Source organism: Solanum dulcamara, chromosome 5 (assembly GCF_947179165.1).
Source record: "Solanum dulcamara chromosome 5, daSolDulc1.2, whole genome shotgun sequence".
Lineage (NCBI taxonomy): Eukaryota > Viridiplantae > Streptophyta > Magnoliopsida > Solanales > Solanaceae > Solanum > Solanum dulcamara.
In genome coordinates this window covers 5,101,902-5,123,672 of record NC_077241.1, presented here as the reverse complement: position 1 = coordinate 5,123,672, position 21,771 = coordinate 5,101,902, and the positions used below count along the sequence as shown (strand labels likewise).

At 32.6% G+C, this 21,771-nt stretch overlaps 1 protein-coding gene and 1 long non-coding RNA gene across 8 annotated transcripts; both read left to right on the top strand.

Moving 5' to 3' along the window:
- The first annotated feature begins 7,222 nt into the window (after nt 1–7,222).
- LOC129890421 (uncharacterized) lies at nt 7,223–8,556 on the top strand. Its single transcript, XR_008767026.1, has 3 exons — nt 7,223–7,295; nt 7,786–7,861; nt 8,497–8,556. It is a non-coding gene; the product is annotated as an uncharacterized LOC129890421 (long non-coding RNA).
- Nucleotides 8,557–9,718: 1,162 nt separating this feature from the next.
- LOC129888860 (mitochondrial import inner membrane translocase subunit PAM16 like 1-like) lies at nt 9,719–19,844 on the top strand. Of its 7 annotated transcripts, none has more exons than XM_055963904.1 (6): nt 9,725–9,848; nt 11,791–11,893; nt 17,103–17,191; nt 18,526–18,613; nt 19,130–19,257; nt 19,458–19,844. In XM_055963904.1, the coding sequence occupies exons 3-6, from the start codon at nt 17,189–17,191 to the stop codon at nt 19,578–19,580; spliced, it is 342 nt and encodes a 113-aa protein (XP_055819879.1). In that variant the 5' UTR covers nt 9,725–9,848; nt 11,791–11,893; nt 17,103–17,188; the 3' UTR covers nt 19,581–19,844. The 7 variants fall into 7 exon arrangements, with proteins under 7 accessions (XP_055819877.1, XP_055819878.1, XP_055819879.1 ...); XM_055963906.1 differs by having other exon boundaries at nt 17,098–17,191; XM_055963905.1 differs by having other exon boundaries at nt 17,085–17,191.
- Nucleotides 19,845–21,771: the final 1,927 nt, after the last annotated feature.

Sequence of the window (21,771 nt, the reverse complement as noted above, 5' to 3'; positions counted from 1 at the left end):
TAAAACATTAAATCTTACCTAAATAAAATCTTCTAATCAAGATTCTCATCTCACCAATGGATTCCTCGCGAAAATCTCTTGAAGATAGACTCTTGAATCACTAGATTTGGAGTTGAAAAGCTCAAGAAATGAGGGTTCAAAATTGAGAGAAAATTCTGAAAAATCTGATGCAAAATCTGTACTTTTGCACCAGATTTTTCTAGTTTTGCACTATTTAAAGTCTTCAAACGGACCTTCGAAATTCGTTTGGAATTCGATAAAAATAAACTAGATATGCTATCCCACTAAATTCGATATTCTGGACTCAATGGCGCATTTAAAATTATTATACGAGAACATTTTAATAAAAAGTGAATCCCACATCAAAGTGTCATTTTAAGGAAAATTCCACAATCGGCCTCGTGATTAGACCAGAAACTTTAGAAAGCAAACAAATGGTCATTCTAGACCAAACTCAATATTCTAAAACTAGCCGTGTTGTTAGAATTTTTGTCCAAGTACATTTTTCAAGAATGTTGACTAAAGTTAACCATAGGTTAACTTTCAAAGTCAAAAGCACCAAATGGCTCCAAACTCGTATCGATTGCCTCGATAGTCATACAAACAATGCTACTAGCCTAATTTAGCCATTTCGGAGTTGATGGAACCATCCAAATTCAAATTTGAGGTCGCCTTGATCTGAAAGTCGAAAAGTCGCAACTAAGCCAACTTAGGCCTTTAAAATACCATAATGGGCTCGTAACCTCTAAAAATTTAGTCAATACTTCTTCTATATCAAAAACCATCCCTCGAATCTAATGAAGTTATCGGAATTCCATTCTGAATATCAAAACTCCGAAAGTTGATCAAAGTCAAATCTTGGCTTAAAATTTCTTAAATTCCCAACTCAAGACCTCAACTTTTTGTTACAATTCCAAAACTAACTTCGTAAGCTCTCTTAGACCAATTTCCATATTTTGGAGCTGCTGGAATTGACAATATTCCGTTCTGAGACCCGTAGCTTCGGTCGATATCAAAAATCAATTTTTTACCTCTTAACTTTATAAAACTCAAGAATTTGCACAATTTACAAACCATTAAGATTTTGACACTTTCAACTATACAAACTGATCAAATAATAGTTGGGGGCACTAATGATACAGGTAAAATGGTGATTTCATATAAATGTTTAAAAAATGACCCTCAAGGTCATTACAGTCCGAGTTAGAGCGGGATAAAGGCCGCTGTAGCGGGATCCGATGGTCCAGAACCTAAAAGTGGCATAATTTTATTATCTCTTTCTTTCTGTAAGTGCCAAAATATATGAGGCTTACCCTAGAAACCCCCAAGAAGCTATTCTAGGCTTAGAGAGAAGGGGAGAAGAGATTTCTAACGCATGGAAGGCTACAACCCACGGATTCAGGCCCGTCTCCGTGGATTCTCCTTCCAAAATTCAAGGATCATGCTATAATATTTCTACAATTACTTGGCGCCTAGGTAGGCTAGGTTTCTCTAATTGATGAGTTGTAAATCTAGTCTCACACATTCTATATTATAATTGACAGTAGATTGCATGCTTAGGCCTTCGGGTACGGAGTTTGGATGGGTGAATGTATTGTTATTATTGTTTAGGATAGGAATATACCATGTGAGTATGATTATCCTATGACCAGTGATGATAGTCTAGTTCTTGGTTGATAACTGTAATACTGTTTGTTGATAGGATTGATAGTTCTATGTGAATTATCTAAGTAATGTGAATCATGAAGTAAGGGAAGGAGGTAATTGATCTAGTATTTATAAATCTCTTGAATGAACCTATTAATTAACTTTGGTTATAGGTTGTGGTTGGTCTATATCATAAAGAGACTCTCAAAAGTGATTAAGTAAGGTTATGACGTCTTCCATGTATTTCATTGTTGTGGTTGAATGGTTGATATGTTGTTGTAATGGGTCTATAATTCCAGGACTGTAAAATCCATAATCTTGAACTTTCTCTACCAAAAGTGATGCCTTAAATAAAAATGGCATGATAAAATATTGTTAATAAAGGAAAAGATAGAATGTAACTAATGAAATGACTATTGTAAACAATTACATGCAATGAATCTGTTACTTGATTGTGTAAGTATGTGAACTATTCATTGTGGACTGTGATTGTAGTTGTGATTGTGATATTGGATCAGGTGTCACGTACTGACCTATATATTGGATCGGGTGTCATATTCTGACATATATATATATATATATATAGAGAGAGAGAGAGAGAGAGAAAGAGAATCAGATGTCACATTTTGATATTGTCACATTTTGATATATATATATATATAGGATTGGGTCTCATATTCCGACATATATATAGGATCGGGTGTCATGTTTTGACACATATATGATTTGGGTATAGGTTCCATAAGAGAACCAATGTGTGACTATCATCTCTGAATTGATCTTGACTATATGTGTGATGATAGAGAAACTAATCAGATTATAACTCAGAATGCCCATCCTGTGTAATAACTGATATGAAAGGATCGAAGGTCCTAGTGTTATCATGTTGATTGCTGTAATTGAGATTTACCTTGTCAAATTGTATATTTCTCCTGAAATGGTAAATTGATAATGTGTTCGTGTATATGCCTGATTGGATTATGTTATGGGTGTTAGATGCATCCGCATAATAGGTATGAGATGGTGGATAAATCAATGGAAAGCAGTCAGTGTGTTGTTAAGGGAGATTAATGACTTAAGGTCAGTTATTGTTGATGTCTTGTAGGCATATGGGTTAAAAAAGGATTTGAAGGTTTTTGGAGATTTTGTCTACGGGTAGGACATCCTGGCGGGAGGAATCCCACTGTGGCGAGGCCGCCAGAGCTGGATAGGTCCCGACATGGCAGGACAGTAGCAGTTAAGAGGTGAGCTTTAGTTCCCCTAATTTTGTCCTCTTCCAAGTGAGATGTTAATTATCCTAAGGCTAAGTGATGGTGTGAAACCAAATATAGTAGACTGGTTAGACGAATTTAGTACTGACCTATAGTTTGGAAACTTCTCTATGTGATAGAAGGGTCAGGCATTGATCTGTATTAGAATTGGCAACGGACCAACTAGAAAGGATGAAAGTTAGGCTTGAATGACTCTAATGAGGTTAATGAGAGATAAGAGTTTTGCACAAGGTTTGGCGGTGAATCTCTTAAGAGCATATTTTCTTTTTGTTGATTCCTTTATTATGCGATGGGGTATCGGGTTGACCGATGATGCCTACTAGTAAATGTTATTTGTATTGATACTACTTTTGCTATGCCACTTTGCATACTATGGTTGCAGGGTCAGTGATGTTTCGTAGGTGAAGATGAAGATGAATCTCCAACAGCTTCTACTCTTCATTCTTTATGGTGGGAGTTGTGTCTTGCTTTTATTTATACTATGTATCTTTAGAAGCTCTTGTATCTGTTTAAACTAGTATCCTTGGGGGTGTTAAGTGACAAACATATGTGTTTATCGATACTAGTAAAGCAAGTGCTTAATGTTGATGAATTCTTGACTCCACAAGAGAAGCAAATTTTTGATACAAGAGACAGTTGCAACAGAAGGTCACAGATAAACTTCAATTTGGTTGATCCATCACTTGAAGTATGCAATATTCATTTGGATAAGTGTCCAATGAATTCAAGTTGTTGTTATGTGTTGTTGAATGACTGGATGTCAGTGTCAAGAGAAATGATCTCAAGGTTAATAGGATGGTCCAGTTATTGTATTTTCGTAACGACTCGAATCGATGGCTGGCACTTGTTGTGGTTCTTCCTGATCAAGTTTTTTCCTAAAATTCCCCTTTCCCTTCACCTTAGTATGCAACATTCATACTTTGTCTCAATGAATATTCACTTTAGATTGTTTAGTCCATCTCATTATTAATTCATTGTTAAAACAATTTGAATATAAGAATTTTTGTCAATAATGCTAGGCTAAAGTTTGGACATTGTCTAATTATTATAATTACATTTAGTGTAGGTGTAGTTTGATATGATTAACACTTATAATAGCTTTCTTTTTGATACAAGTTAGTATAGTTGTTCACTTGCACTACTTGTGTAAGTGATAGTTCTATAATAAACTTCTATTGTTTAACATGTTTTGTAGTCTTGACTTTTTTCCTTTTTTGTTGAAAATTTTTTATTAAATATTTGCTTGTGTAGTTTTCTCTACTTAGTGTTGATGCTAGAAAATTTTGTTTTGTTACCTGGCATTTGTTTTTTTGTTAGAGTGGGTAAAAAGCACCATATTGGTTGGAGAATGGATCGGTGGTTTCCTTATATGGACTTGGCATCCTCCCATCATGATCTAGCTTTTGGGGTTGAGTCAGGCCCAAATGTCATATTTTTACATGGTATCAAAGTCAGGTCCATCCCTATGGGCTTACGGTTTACACTCCAGTTGGTCCTGGACATGAAAAAAGTGTTAGAGTGGGTAAAAAATCTCGCGTTGATTAGGAAATGGATTAGTGATCTCCTTATATGAACTTGGGCAATCTCCCCTCGTGAGCTAGCTTTTAGAGTTGAGTTAGGTCAGGTGCTATATCTTTACATTTTTCATATGTGCTCAATTATAGATGGATGTCGCGACTAATGAGGCTTATGGACAAGTCTCACTAGTTCCTGACAATCATATATTATGAGTTTTTTTGTTGTCGTTGTTTTAGCATTTTTTTCTTGTAGAGTTCTCACTAATTGAAAGCCTTGTTGAGAAATTTTTTATTTTTCTTTAATATAAATAGTTAAACACATTGTCCAGTGATAAATTCGTTAAAGGATATATATGTATAAATCATCTCTTTTGTAACTCCAATTACTTCATATTTTTTTAACTCGTATATTTTGGTATCAAAATCACATTATTGTATGTTCTTTCGTTATATACATTTATATTATTGATATAATAATAATCTTGGAAGAGTTTCATACAAACTATGATTAGAACTCTTTCTAACAAGAATTCTAATACTAGTGAGATTTTATGTATGCTCTAAAATTACTATGTTTATTAGTATTTGAAAAAATGGTCAAAAAAGATTTTAAATAGCATTTATCCTCCATTAAAAGTTTGGCTCTAATTTATCGTTATTTAATTGGGCCAAATATGTGTTATTCACACGAAATGTAGCAATTTGATTTAATTTAGTTCCTAATTATAATTATACAACAATTTGGTTAAAATATAGTGAATTTGCTCACTAACTTTAGGCCTCAAATCGAACATATTTTGTGCATTTTTAAGGAATTTAAATTAGAAGTGTAAATTCTTACGTAGCCCCATTACTTGTAGTTAATTTTGCTAAGAATCTTTTATTTTTTTTAAAAAAAATCTAAACAATAATAGTTAAATAAAAAATCACAATAATTAAATTAGGATAATTATAATAAAAATAGAGAGAAAGACGAAGGAAAAGAGGAGGAGGACAGAGAGATGGGCACAAAAAAACAAAAGGAGGAGAGAGAAAAGAGGAGAAAGAGAGAGAGATGGACATAAGAAAACAAAAGAAGGAGAGAGAGAATCATATTAAATGCCTAATATATATAGGTATTTAGTTATTTTTGGTAAATAAAAGTTAAGTTATTTTAGGAAAAATTATTACTCCCTTCGTTTTTTATTTATATGTAACCATTTTAGATTTCACGTGCATTAAGAAATTAAGGTCTCATTTATTTTCATTAAGATTCAGACGTCTGAATCTGAATAGACATCTGAATATTAAGATGTGCATTAAGATTTAGATACACATCTGAATATTAAGATGTGGTCTCTAGATCTGTACACCTGAATGATAAGACGGTTGTTTTCAATATCTGAATGTGCATATGAGTAGAGAGTTTGATGATCAAAGAGTCTCAATAAAATTAGTTACCTAAAACAAAATTATAATAAGAAAATATACATAGTTCAATAATTAGTATATAACTTGGAAAAAGTTCTTTTAAGTTAAAAAATGTTAGTCATTTGTTGCAATATAATACCTTGATTTTCGTTCTCAAAAATATTACTAGTATATTAACTTTAAATAGTTTATTTTAAAATTTAAAAATATCAAATAAAATTCTATAGTGATTTTACTAAAAACTTTAAAAAAAAAATGGAAAGACAAGTTATGATAGTACTAATGCCAAAACTATATACAAGGAAATATTTAATATTTTTAAATATTAATTGTGATCTAAATCGAAATTTTAGTAAGAGACCTCAAGTATACACTTAGTTTAACAATAATAATAATATATCTAGTGTAATCTCACCAGAAGATTTGATCATACAGGCGAGTTTGAGAGTTTGAAAATTAAAGAGAGTCAATAAAATTAATGGCCTAAGATAAAATTCTAAAAAAAGGCCTCAAATATATACATAGCTCAACAATAATAATATATATAGTGTAGTCTCACAGAAGGTTTGTTCAAACAAAGTCTCAATAAAATTAGTGGTCTAAAATAAAATTTTAATAAAACACCTTAAGTATGTACATAGTTCAACAACGATAATATAGTGTAATCTTACAAGTGGATTTTATGATCAAAGAGTCTCAATAAAATTAATAGTCTAAAACTAAATACTAATAAGAAACCTCAAATATGTATACATAGTTATTGTTTTTTATCATAGCTAGTATTTACCAGTTCAAGAGGGAAAAATTGATGTTTGATTGAGAAAAGAGAGAAAGAAAGTTGGTAGCGGTGAGAGCAAAGTCGTGCAAAGAGCGAGAGAGGCGATCCATAATTATTTTATAATGTATTTAATAAGTCTGAATGTTGTTAAGACTCTCCTACAGATCTGATTCGTTCAAATCTTTTCAAATCCATTAAGAGAATTTTTTAAAAAATAATAAATGGACTTAATGGGCTGAATTTGAATTATTAAGATTCAAACCTCCATTAAGTGCAACCAAGTGAGGCCTAAGTAAGTTTACTATTTTACCCTTATTTAGTTTTTTTTTGAAGTCAAGTTTTCAATCAATAAACATAAATTAATTTATTTTGATTAATTAATTTGACCAATGGACATGAATTATTTACTTAGTTTTTCTATGTTGGTCAGTAACGACTCATTAGGTCGTTTTAAGAACTAGAGCTTTTTATTTCATAAAAGACTCATACCATAAATTTTAATGGGTATCTTGAACTATTCGATAACTACGATTATTTAGTTGAGGGATAACTTTATATAACTAATTTAATTGGTAGGCTAAAGTGATAGAAAAGAAAATGAGAAGAGAAGGGTTTGAGAAAGAACTTACTTGTGCGGCGTCGAACACTGAACGAAGCCGCCAATTGCTCCAGGTAAATCATCCATGCATAAGTCTTTTATTATGAATGTAGGTAGTTATATTATTATTATTATAGTAACTTGGTAAAGAGAGAAGAGTAATTGAATTAAAAAGTGGAAATTAGGGTATATGCGGTAATGAGTTTAGATTGAGTGACAATATGTGTGGTTATATGAATGAAAAGTCTCTGGCCAATAAGTGGCAATCATTTTGTAATGATTAGGAGGATATGTATCCTTTTAAAAATCCATATTTTGGAAGCCATTATGTCATATCTACCATGCGAGTAGTAATTGAATTCGGCACTTTTTCAATTCTGCATTCTACTTATCGGATCTCCCATATAGTTATCAACTATAGTATTAATAAATTGATGTTTAATCCTGGGCTTGAGATTTAAGAAATTGATTGTAAAATAGTGTGAAGTTTTGGATTTAGGCTAGGCATATAATAATAGGAGTGTCTACATACTCGTTTACTTATGAATATTTTTTACCTGATAGATGGGAAGCGTGAGACATTGAAGAAAGGAAAGACATTGATGAATTAGCTTGTTTGACTTCTGATTCTTCGGTTGAAGTAGGTTATGGTTTATTCTATATCATAGATAGACTCTTAATAGTGATTGATAGCTATTGAGTAATGTGTGAAATTTACTGTGCATTTAATTCTTGTGATTTGAACGGTTGATATATTGTTATGATTGGTCTGCAATTCCAAGACCGTGAAATCCATAATCTTGAACTTGTCCTATAAAAAGTGATGTCTTGAATAAAGAAGGCTTGATGAAATCCTGTTAATGAAGTAAAATGTGATAATAAAAAATGATAAATTAATTATATTTGGATCGGCTGTCACGAGCCAACGGTATATTTGGATCGGGTGTCACATTCCGGCACGATAATATTTAAGGAAAACAAATTAAAATGACTTAATGTTACCCAATCTACAATAACTCATTTTCCAAAAGAGTATGATATGGAGGCCTGAGTCCTCATATGTAATCTTGATATTGTTGACTGGTTATGTAATTATTCATTGTGTTATCACTTGATCTTGATCTTGTTGATGCCCACCTGTTAAGTAATATGGTTGATTTCCCGCTATTATTTTATGCATATTGATTTCTATTTTGAGTCAGCCGATAATACCTACTCAATACATATTGTCATGTACTGGCCCCTACTTGTATTTTTCTTTATTTTATTTTGTAGAGTGCAGCGAGTGTTCCATCAACTTCGACTCGACCTCAGCTCTAGCCAGTGTCCAGCACATTAAGTTCCAAGGTGAGCTATTCCTTCTAGCTCTTGTTGGATTCTCTCGGGCATAGCATGATGTCCTTAGTTTTTGAACACATTAAGTTATTTATTTATTCTGTTGTTTGGTATTTTTAGATTTGGTATTTTAGAATTAGATATCCTTGAAGTGATGACTTTCAGGTTTTGGAAAAATATATCTAATAGACTTTAGTGGTTTTATTATTTCTTACTCTCATAAATTGAGTTTCATCGTTATTGTCATATTTCATAAGTTGGGGTTTGTATCGTCAGTTCTCTCATCTAGAAGGTTAAGTGTGGGTGTCACTCATGCCATTTTGCGTCGTAACATGGTCAAATGTATATTTTTCAAAACTAATAACTCATAGGGGTAAAATAGGAAGAATAATGTCATTTATGTCTTGATTTTGTAAAATGACAAATATTAAGGATATTTATAATAAGGATGACATATAAATAGGAACGGAGTGAGTACTATAGTAAAACCTTTCTAAATTAATATTGTCGGAGTTATGAAATATTATTATTTTATAGAGGTATTATTTAATTGATAAATTAATATTTATTAATTAAATGAGTGTTTTCAAGATTCAATAAATGTTAATTTTGATTATATCGTTCGAGGGATGAAACCTTAAGAAATTTAAATGACATTCATGAATTTGATATTATGATTAATAATGTCAATTATTGCAATAAAATAGATGTTAATAGCCTATTAGATTACTCAAGTAAAAATGACACATGTTTAGAGATCCACAACTTAGAAAAAATTTGTAGATACCATCATAGAAAATAACGTTGATGATAAAAATGAAAATGATATAATCTCTTTGAAACTAGTTATGCACAAGAAAACATTTATCGCGTTTAGAACTCTTCACAATTTTTCGGTGCAGCTCTAATAGACAACACTAAAACTTTTCATGCAATTAGAAAAATTAGATATGAGTTTCAACTAGATTTAAATTTTTACAAAAAACACAAAAATATATTATCTTATTATGTTATCGAAATTGTTGATTTATTCCATTGGTCCAAGTTGGAACTGGAGAAAAATGTTATGTTAAAAAAGTTTATTAATTTACAGAGTATTAGTTTAGAGAGATTTTAATGTATAATTCGTAATTAAGACATTATAATAAATTATTCAAGTAAAAAAGCCAATTAAAAATCTACACAAATTTATTTTTCCCGATCTACATTTTCCCTTTTAACCCAAATTGCAAATAATAATTGAAATTCCTTTCGCTTTTGATCTCTCTCCATCGATTTCAACAAAGCTCAAGGTATGTTCTTCAATTGCTGAATCTTCAACTGATTGATGTGTATTAATCCCTTTTCCCAATTTTAATGATTATTAGAATTTGTGACATTCTTGATTTCTCAATTTTTTTTGTTTTCTTGGTTGTTGATTGGTATGATTTAATCGTTATTGCTTGAAATTTTTATGGGTTTCAACTGGATTGTAAACTTTTTTCATCCCTAGTTGAGATTTTTGTTTATTAAGCAAGAAAATTCAATAGAAATGAAACCCATATACAACAAGAACAGAACCCCCAAACCCAACAGTTAGGCCTTTGGATAGAGGTCTTTTTCCATTTTTGTGTACTTCAAAAGTCGTCAAAGTTTGATCTTTATGATTGTGTAATGCAATTTGTAGGTGGAGATTAGTTTCTTGTTGTAAGTGTATAGGTAGAATGGTAGATGGGACCTCAAAGTCTCTAGAAATCCATGAATGGCTAGGAAGGAACTGGTCCCTCATTTCCTTCTTCAATTTCGTTCAAGTATCAATCCTTGGCCTGCCAGCACTCTCATCGTCCGCATTCCTAGTTCTCTACCACAATTTCGCATCACCAATCAAGTACATCGTAGTGATGTTTAACTTGTCGTTTACAGAAAACCGGGCAGTTGAGATATACTACTCCATATCTCAAAGGAAATTTATCAAGTCTAGAGAAACCTCAAGATAAATACTCAATTCGTAACATAAAATTTGTGGTTGCGTTCATTGTTGATTTCTCAACTTTTTGTTGTTTTCTTGGCTGTTGATTGGTATGATTTTATTGTTATTGCTTGAAATTTTTCTGGGTTTCAACTGGATTGTAAACTTTTTCATCCCAAATTGAAATTTTTGTTTATTATACAACAAGAACAGGACCCCCAGACCCAACTTCCTTATGGCCGCAAAACCTCACACTTAGGCCTTTGGATAGAGGTCTTTTCCATTTTTGTGTACTTAAAAAGTTGTCAAAGTTTGATCTTTATGATTGCATAATGCAACTTGTAGATGGAAATTAGTTTCTTGTCGTAAGTGGATAGGTAGAATGGTAGATGGGACTTCAAATTTTGATCGAGTCTAGAGAAGCTTCAAGATGAATGCCCAATTCATAACATAAAATTTTTCAAGAGTTTAAATGCCCATTATGAGCATCGTAGTTCTAGTACTGGTCGGCCATGTTACTCGGATTCTTCAAAAATGTCATTGGGTACGTGTTGGTTTTGAAGGATCCGAACATATTTTGAGAGTCCGAGCAACATAGCTAGTCGGTCGTATTTTTTACTTTCCCAAAGTTTCTTATGGGGATTTTCTTTAAAGACAAATTATTTACCTGTACTACTCTTTCTTTAAACGAAAGCCCTTAGTTCTCTAATATACCTTTGCTCACTACATAGCGGGAGCTTTAGTGCACCGAGCTGCCCTTTTATCTCCTTTGATATCTTCTGACGTCAAGTCTATTACATATCAAACCATATTTTCAACCATTTGTTATATTTGACCCTAAATCTAAAGCATAAATCTGTTGAATCTCAAAATTTAAGTGGACTTATATAAGAGCTGTTATTCAAAGTCATTCTACGAATTTACCTTATTATTGCCGAGTTTAGAGAAATTGAGCTTTCGGGTATGTATTGTAGGTGCTTTGTTTTCTACATTTTGAGATCAGACTTCTTCTTCTTCTTTCTTTTCCCAAATAAAAGGAGAAGAAAGAGTCTGAAACTAATGTGGCAATGTTTTGATATATTCATGTCTACCCTTTTATGAAGTTGGTCACCTTTATTGTACTCCTCCTCTCGTTTAGGTGTTAGAACCAATATAGTAAAATCTTGAAGTTTGTAAAACTGAAATATCTGTATAACTTCAAATTGTTGGAACTGGATATAATATCTTCGTTTTGGACCAAAGCATCTGTGAAATTGTTAGAACAATAATAATCTTTTCATGCTTAGAGGTGCGTAAATACGCTTCTTGAAGATAGTTGAAGTCTTCCCTTCGAGCAGATGGAAAAATAGTGACAATGCCATCTCCAAGATTCAACTAAACCACAGTAAGGTAGCATTCAAGTACGCCACCTTCTATCCTTGAACAGGGTTTTACCTTCTGACCCATGTCTCTCGTTTGTTCGAATATTTTTTTCTCATGCTTTTTTTTGGAAATGAAAGAACCCGTATTTGTAGGTTTAGATTTCTTGAATAACAACATTAATTAGAGTTTATGAATAAATTCATGAGTCATGACTTTAAGAATATGAAAATGTATTTACAAAATCAATAATGTATTTAGGCGTCATTTGGTAGCTAGTTAAAGTTATGTGTTTATTAGTAATGTAGATTAGTTTCGAGGGCATTTTTTTTTTTTTTTACCCCCCATTTTGGAGGATTTATAGTGTTTCCACACTTCCCCTCCAGTGTGACTCGAACCCAGGACCTACCGGTCGTAGGTGGAGGTGCTTAACCAACTGAGCAAGCCTCACTTGTCAGTTTCGAGGGCATTTATGTATTATTTTATGCAGTATTAGTTATTCATGTATTATCCATGTATAAACTAATGTAGTGTTTGGTTTGCAATTTAGAAACTCACATAACTAATTCATGTATAAGTTACGAGGGAATCTATGTATAATTTTATACATGATTCGGCATGTCCGAATATGGAGTAAGGATGAAATGAAATGAAGGAGTGGAGTAGTAAAGAAACTATGATGAAGTTAGTTATTCCACCTTCTATCATGTATAAAATTATACATAGATTCCCTCGTAACTTATACATGAATTAGTTATGTGAGTTTCTAAATTGCAAATCAAATACTACATTAGTTTATACATGGATAATTTACCTCCTAGCCTACTACCAAATGTGGTATTACTTATACAGAATTTAATACATGCTTAAGTTACCTCTCAACCAGCTACCAAACAACCCATAAGAGTTGTAGAATGAAACTAACATTACCATCATCTAAAAAGAGTTCTTGAATGAATCTAAAGCAAATAAAAGAGGAAATATTTTCTAATACATGCCCACACAGATATTTCCTATAGGAACTTCATATATGCTTCGTATCCCTTTTATTTCATGAAGCAACAACATTGAGGATTTGAATTCTGATGTCATAAGCAATGACTTGGACTATAGAAATGGCCAAAGGGAACACACCATCACCATGAATCAAGAATAAAATGACAACAAAAGCGACGTTTTACTTTCTTAGCTTCTTTTTTAAAAATCTTTATTGTTATTGTTATGATATTTGTACGGAATCTATTGTCTACAATTAATAAGATAAATATCCACCTTATGATAATCTTGAGTTATATGCATGATTTATTAGAGATGGCATATGCTTATATGTTATACTTGTTATTCGTTTGTCAAAATGCTAATTAATTGGCATAACATATTTGTTGCATGCATGAATCACAAGAGATATGCTTTCATGTTTGTTAGAAGATATGAAATATATTTACCTAGAAGTTCATAATTATACTTGAAAGGTAAAACACATGTATGTTGCTAGTATGAGATCATGAAAGATACACCTTCAAGTTTTTGCAGTGTATGAATATACTATTGAGATAATTTCAAATACATACAATAAACTAATTAGTTTACAATAAATATAACCATGTTTTAATCACATAAAAAATAGCCAAAAATCATAGGAAATATACAGTGACTATACAATATAGCTTGCCAAAAGTCATAAAAAGTATACACTGACTATACAATATAGATTACTTATACATGAGCTATACACTGAATATACATTATAATACATTCTATGCATGAAATATACACTGAGTATACATGAATATACATTGAATGGCCATTTTTTTTGGGTAATTAAAATAATGGTCATCTAGTGTAATTATCCCTATATTATTTAGAAAGATCATATCAATGTTTGAAAGTTGAATATCTTTTTGACAATTGAGATCGGGAGAAAATGATATCGATTGCATTAAAGTTTGGAGACATTTTATAAATTTATGAGATAAATGTTTTCTTGTGACGAGCATAATATATAAATGCATGTTGCATTATGCTAGGAAAACAACATGATATTGAGTTTCCAATTACAGAAAAGATCTTGGGGTATTGAAACCTCAGCATGGTGCGTTTGGCTAGTTGTCAAAAGCCTATAGTAGACTGGATGTCTAATATAATTTTTAAGAACCCGAGGACATAGATTTGTTATGTCAGCCCACGATCTTGATAATGCCTAGTTGATTGAAGGAATGAGAATCAAGCTTGTATTGAAATCATTGTACTCTATAGACAACTCTACCTAATGATATTATCTTAGGTTCAAAAGGACAACAAGTAAAGTTACAATTGTTGAGTGGCACATTCGTAGAAATTTTCATTGGTGTAGATTAGATGTAATGGATGTACATATTCCTACTTGTAAAGGAAGATGTGATTCTATTCTTTTAATAAATTCTGTAGACTAATTTTGGTTGGACTGCATAGGAACATCCCTGATAGATTCATTGATATTTTTTTGTGGAGGAGGTTGTGATTAATTTTTCTTAATCAATTCATAGACTATTTTGATTGGAGTATGTGGAAGTACTCTTGATTAATTCGTGGTTCTAAGTGTCAAGTGGAAGACGATTCGATAAGATTTAGACATAATTTTTTAATAATAATTCGATAAAAGGATTAGGGCACATGGTCGTAAGGTGCCAAAATATTTCGATTTTCACCATATTACAGTAATGAGAGTGATGGTATTTCTACTTAATTCAATGAACTTCTAGGTCAAGATTCATTGACTAAGTAGATGATTTAAAATGTCTTCAGTAGCTAATGGTTCAAGTCTCCAAAGGACACCATTATTCATGCATGTTATTAAACAATTTTGAAACAACTAGGGGATTATTGGAACTTATTTTTCAAATATTTTGATACAGTGAATTTAGTTAAACACATTCAAGTCTTTTTTTTATTTATAACCGTGGTGTCCGGATCAGCTTGCGCGCACCTCGACTAATTTCACGGGATATCTGTCACCTCCCACCAGCAACAAATACTCGGTAACTCTTCCACCAATGCTAGGACAGATAGGAAGAAATCACCTAGTGTTTTAGTCTCTACTAGAATTTGAACCTGGGGCCTCATGGTTTTGAACCCACTTTGTTGGCCACTAGGCTACACCCTTGGGTAACACATTCAACTCTTCTGGATCTCCAAAGTGGATAAATCTTGAAATTTAATTTGGAAAGTTCATTTTAGATTCATTTTAGATTTCCTAAATACATTCTTGATTTTGAAAATACATTTTGATACTATAAAAGTCATGAATTTATTTATGAACTCTATTTAATGTTATTTAAGAAATCTTAGCCTATAATTTAAGGGTTCTTTCATTTGGAAAAACAAGCCCAAGAACAATTCTTTCAAAAAAAGAAGACATAGTTAGATGGTGAAATCATCGATTTAAGATAAGAAGAGAGTAGCTTTCTGGAATGCTACCTTGTTGCGATTTAGTTGAATCCCAAAGATAGTGTTGTAATTATTTTCCATCAGCTCGAGGAGCAGACTTCAACTATTTTCAGAAGCCTATATATGTGCCTTTAAGTATGACAAGATTATTATTGTTATTCTGACGATTTTGCAGATTCTTTAGTCCCATAATAGGCAGATATTTTTATCTCCTGTTCCAATAATTAGAAATTATTATATCCGATTCTAACAATTTGAAGATATTTCATTTTTAGGAACTTCAACAACAACAATATACCCAGTGTAGTCCCACACAGTGGGGTCGGCTCAGGGCAAAAACAGTTTAGGAAAAGACATAATGATAGTACAATAAACAATAGATAGTAACAAAACAACAGTTAGGAACGTAATAGTACTACAGCAAAATACTACTATAAACAAACTATACGAAACAATAGATAGTCACAGAAATTGACGAACAAGAAACTACAAGAGTAGTCCTATGACTACTAGTAAGTGTAACAAGACAAACCACTCCTACCTACTAACCTTCTATCCTAATTCGTGTAGTAGGAACTTCAAGATTTTATTATCTTCGTTCTAATAATAGGTTTTGAGTTTTTGATAAGTGAAAATATTTAATAGAAAAGTGATCAACCCCCATATACAAGAAGTGAAGCAAAAGTGAGAGTTGTACAAAGTGTCTTTCTGATCTTCATGAAAATTAACCTATCTATTATGTTAGAATAAATATGTGATCCAAAGACAACACCATTTGGGACCATGAAACCCATCATTCATATTAATGACATAGTTTCAGGTTGTTCAAATGCTAGTGAAGTTTTTACGTATGGATAGCTTGAATCTCTATCCTGTGGAAAATACATAATTGTTTTTTAAAAATGCTCCTAGAGTTTCATTTTAAAGGACATTTGAGGACACAATACAAGCTAGAAGCTACGTAGGATTGACAAAGAGAGGAAGGCGATATGAGAACTACGCATTGTGCATCCTTTTAGTTGTCTGAAATGAAAGAAATAGAAGAATGTTCCATGAAAGAGAAAGTGTAACATTCTTTTCACTTCTTTGGTGTAAAGAGAAAATCATTACTTGTATAGATGATTTGGATAACTTGCTAGTTATCAATGGTTGAGCCACTCATAATCCTTTGTACATATTTCTCATACCAACTTGGTGTGTTCAATGAATAAATTCTTTGATGTATCATAAAGAAAATTCTGACAATTGGATGGGGTTAAACAAGGTATCTGATATTAAACTAACAAATTTTCTTAAATGATATGATGATTGATGGTAACAGTTCGCTTTGTAACCTTCAGAGTAATCCGTTATTAAATATGTCAAAATTTTTAGTAACTTATGACATTTTTGCTAGACTAACCCCATCCGCACCTTCTTCTAGGTTTACTTGTTATCATGATTATATCTTGGATTTAAGGGAGAGGTCATTGAAATTTTATGACATCGATTGATTGTGTTGAATAATGTGTTGAAATTTGGATGGAAAAGGAGACAAGTGAAATAAAATGCAAATTGTGGATGGATGATTAAGACTAAATTGACGTTAGTTAAATAAGTTAGTTTAAATGTTGTCTTTGCTGTGTATAGTGGACAAGTTAATTGTTTTATTTGCAGCTTGATTTTGTGTTGTTTGCAGCTTTCTTGGTTTCTTCACTGTCTTCAAAACTCATGGATGAAGTGCATGATATACACATGTTTAACTTTTGATGTTTGAATTCTGGCTTATTTGATATCCGTTCTCTATGGCTAATAGGTGTCTTTTTTAGGACAGTTACAAGCTTTTGATCTGGCGATCGGTCTCTCTATAGCTTAATCTCCACTTTCCTGATTTGGGTTTATCTTGTCCCGAATTTCACAATGGTAAGTCGGAACTTTTACTCCCGTTATATTTTGCTTAAAACACATTAAGCCCATCCCTGTTACAATTGGATTTTCCTTGTAATTATAATCAGAATCATTGTTTTGTCTGGCCAACAAAGTCTATATGCACCATTCTTTTATATGTACTCAGAAATGCATTTCAATATCTGTTAATCTGGTAATTGTTTTTTACTAGATTAGGATTCCTCATTTCTACTCTTCACCTGTCTGAACTTTAAACCCTTAGAGTTTTTGTTTGTTGCATCTCTGTATGTTTTTATACATGCAAAATGTGCTTGCAAGAGAGAGGAATGCCATAATGATAGATTTACCTTGTAAAGCAGACTTAAAGACATGTTAACTGATCCTCAGCCTGGAGAGAAAGGATTAGTGGTTTGTCTAAGGTTTTCTCTTCTTCTTTTTTTCGTGTGTGGGGAGAGGGGTTGTTAGAAATTCATGCAGCATCTGGAATGAGTCAGGAGACATATGCTACTCAAACTAAGGACGGGGAGCTTGGGCCCTCGAGAATCCGCGTACCGCCACAGGGGAAACGATGTGTTGGGTACTAGGTTATCAGCATATAAATTTCATGCCACTATACATATATGCATTACTTTGGTAAAAAGAATTGGATGTGAATGGATTTTAATATTGTTTTTTATCTTTCTCAATTCCTTGCATTATTACCCTAATGATGTGATTTAAAGTCGTGCGGGCCTAGATCTAAAACGGACAATATCAGTAGCGGCTGGGCTGTTACGGATGGTTCAAAGCCACTGGCTTGTAACCCTGGGTGACAGTGGGGCAAACCTCAGTGTTCAAGTGAGTTTAAGATGATGGTGGGCAAACCTCAGCCCGGATGCTGAGTCCTTAAGGGGGCTGAGGGGATATGTGGACAAATCCCACATCGGCAAAACACAGGTGAGAGATGTTTGGTATATAAGGAAGCAAGCTTTAGACCCTATTGATACGTTTTAAACCCTTGCCGGCCTAGACAAAGTGGACAATATTACTAGTGGACGGGCTGTACATGTAGGTGGAAGAAAATTAATACTATGGTCTTATCTGATATCCCCTCAAGCCAAGAGGAAATGAGAACACAACAAAACAGAAGAATTGTGCTTGAATAAACATTATTGTTTCCAACACAAATTCCCCACTGGAATTAGTTATTTTGGGTCATTAGCTTGGATAGTGTCACAGTTTTGGAAATTGAGTTCCTATTCTTTTTCTGTATGCTCTCCTGAGCCTAGTTGTTACTGCATACATAGAATAGTGAAAGCAAACAAGACTTATTCTGACTATTGCTCTAACAGTTCATTTTCTTGTTACAGGCGGCAAAAATCCTTGCTAATTTAATTGTCATGGGCTCTACAATATTGGCACGGTCTTTTGTTCAAGCATATCGTCAGGCACTGGCTAGTAAGTACTTTCTTACGCCTCTTCTCCTCATCTTGCAATGAATTGATATAGGTGACTAATCTGGAGAGTCTCATCTGAATAAACATTTCAACGGCTATTGCAGTGTTTTTTTTTTTTATATACATATGACGTTGTGCAAGTCCTGAGGAAAGCAATGGTCACTTGCTAATTAAGCATACCATGAATCAGCCTATTTTGCTCTCACTCTCCTAAAATGCTGCTGCAACTGTGTCAGATCCTCCAAAAATGCACTATTTTGGGAGGATCCTACACGCAACCATTGACACTTTTGAAGAGTCCGAGCAACATAGGAATCAGCAATGAGCACTTCTTGACTCTAATATTTCATTCCAAGAAACTGTAGATCAGTGTTTAAAGAATGGGTCTATCAACTGATTCACATCATTACTCCTCGCTCTAGAACTCCGACTTATGTCACTTGAGTCTCATGTGGTTTGATTATCTTGTCCCGAGCGTATAATACATTTTTATACTTCCTTTACCAAACGATGGCAGATGCCTCTAAGAATGGGGTTGCTCAAGAAGCAGTACAGAATATCAAAAGAGCGAAAACCATGACTGATGCAGAGGCAAGGCAGATTCTTGGTGTCACTGAGAATGCATCATGGGAAGAAATCGTGCAGGTTAGTCTAATGTAGTGATATTTAGTATTGGTCCCAAGCCCGGATAAAGGAGGAGGATTGCCGAGGGTCAATTGGAAACAAGGCTACATACATCTTACCCTCCTTGGACCCCACTTGTGGGATTACACTGTTTTTTTTTGTTGTTGATGTTGATGCTGCTATTCATGTACGTGTGACCTTAAATTTGCTTCTTTCTGCAGAGATATGATAACTTGTTTGAGCGAAATGCTAAAAGCGGAAGCTTTTACCTTCAGTCAAAGGTTCATAGAGCTAAAGAATGTTTGGAAGCAATTCACCAACCTAAAGAACCAGAGGAAAAATAAACAACTTTGTTCAGCATGTTTAGTGTATAGCTAGCTCTGCTGCATAGTTGGTTTACCTATAGTCAGTTTGTAGGGTTTTGTTGTGAGAATAACTGTAGTAGATTCTTTTAGATGGAGGAAGCAATTTATACTGTAGTAACTTGAGGTTACTATTCAAGTTTCATGTGTGGTATTATATCTGGAATATATACCTAAACATTGTACAATAGCTGGACTTATAAAGGGTTGTTTACCACAAGTATGTTGACATTGTGTCAAACATAATTGACAGTTTGCAATGAGAGCTTTACCACTCACTAATAACCCTGAACCTGAACCCTGAACTCTTTCTAGGCTATCATGGTCAGAGTGCGGTTGTGAAGATGTCGTGCAAGTAGTGTGGTCAGCACGATGTCAATCGTATTCTTATGACCATCTATTTGATTCCCTAGTAGTCTCCGATATATGCTCTAGTTACAACAAAAATTATAATATTAGAATTGTGATAAGGTGAATAATAGTGAAGGAATTATTGTATAGTGAGTAGCAATGCATAAATTGTTATACACTGAATAATGACTTGTGAAGTTAGGATGTCGTATTTCAATTTGTTTATCTTACTTTTCTTTTAGTCTGTTTCAAAAAGAATGTTTCTTTACAATTTTTTAATTCTAACTTTCAACATGACATCCACAAGATTAAAAGATATTTTGATATATTTTTATATATCTTTAATTTAAGACTATAAGATACTTTCTTAAACTTTGTTCAAATCAAAACCAAACAAAAGTCTTTCTAGATACTCATTCATTTCTTGCTAATAAGCATACTATTATTCTTGTATAACTTGTATCCTTATTGGTAATACAACATTTGGTCTTCAAAATTAAGTCATGCACATGGTCTTGCTTTAGTTGCATCGATCATTCGTAGAATATATTAGCACTACAAAATTTTATACGTTGAACAAATTGACACATGTGTTCTACGTGACATAATACATGTAAGATGTCACATAGGATGTGGATTGGCACGTAGGACACATGTGTCTATTTTTTTTAATTTTAAACAAGTTTAAGTACCTATTTATGTACACTTAAAGTCGGAGGACATAGATATCAACTGATGCGAAATTAAAAGACATGTTTATGTTTATGCCTTTATTTTATCTATAATAAATGGTGAAGCATCAAGAATTTCAAGATCTCTTCCATCTTCTAAATATAAAATATGCCTTAGTTTATTCTTGCATATAACATGTTAAAGACTAGTTGGGCCATAATTCCAACAGAAAAAACAAACAAAACTATTAACATCACTTGGACAAAAAAAAATGAAAAGAGAAGCTAGAAGAGAAAAGATAGAAAAGGACATGTTTTCATCATGTCCACTTTCTTTCTCAATTCTTATACCAAACAAAAGTGAGAAAGTAACTTTCATTCACTTTCTCATTCATCTTTCCATTCTCAATTACCAATCTCAAGTCTATTTTGAAGTGATAGAAAAAAAAAAGAAGAGAAAAGATGTTAAGCCATAAAAGTTTTACTTTTTTGGACCAATGTGTTGTGTGTCATCAAAGAACCAACAACTAATCGACGTGAATTGCGATGAGATGATTGAAGTTCAGCTACTCTTAACTAGAAGTCTTGAGTTGGAACCTTTGAGAATGAGAAAAATCTTATTGAGAACATCACCTCCAAAAATGAGTCTTGAAATGTGCAAATTCAAATTTAGTGGAACATATAGAATAAGGAAAAAAAAAGAGCTAATAGTTGAATACTACGTGTAGAAAGAGGTTAGGTACAGACAAGCTACTCAAAAAGCATTAAAAGCCTATAAAGATAGAAAAAGAAATTAAAGTTAAACCACTTGTTTAACAAAGAAAAGTAAAGATTGGGAGTCTTTATTGAAGTACATAAAGTTAATTCAAATTAAACTTTCCTTTTTTTAATAATTACTCCCTTTATTAGTTTACCTCCATAGTATTAAGTAAGGACTAATCTAAAATAAGATCAAATTTAGTGGAATGGTCGATGAGAATCATATAGCCCGACTCTAGCTTAATTGAATAATATAATTGTTGTTATATTGAAAAAAGGACTACAACTTAAACTAGTCTGAGGTAGACTAAAAAAATATATTAATAATACCCTATTAGGGGAAAATATAATTTTGTAATTTTTTTATTAAAAAATACATAAATTCTTTTTTT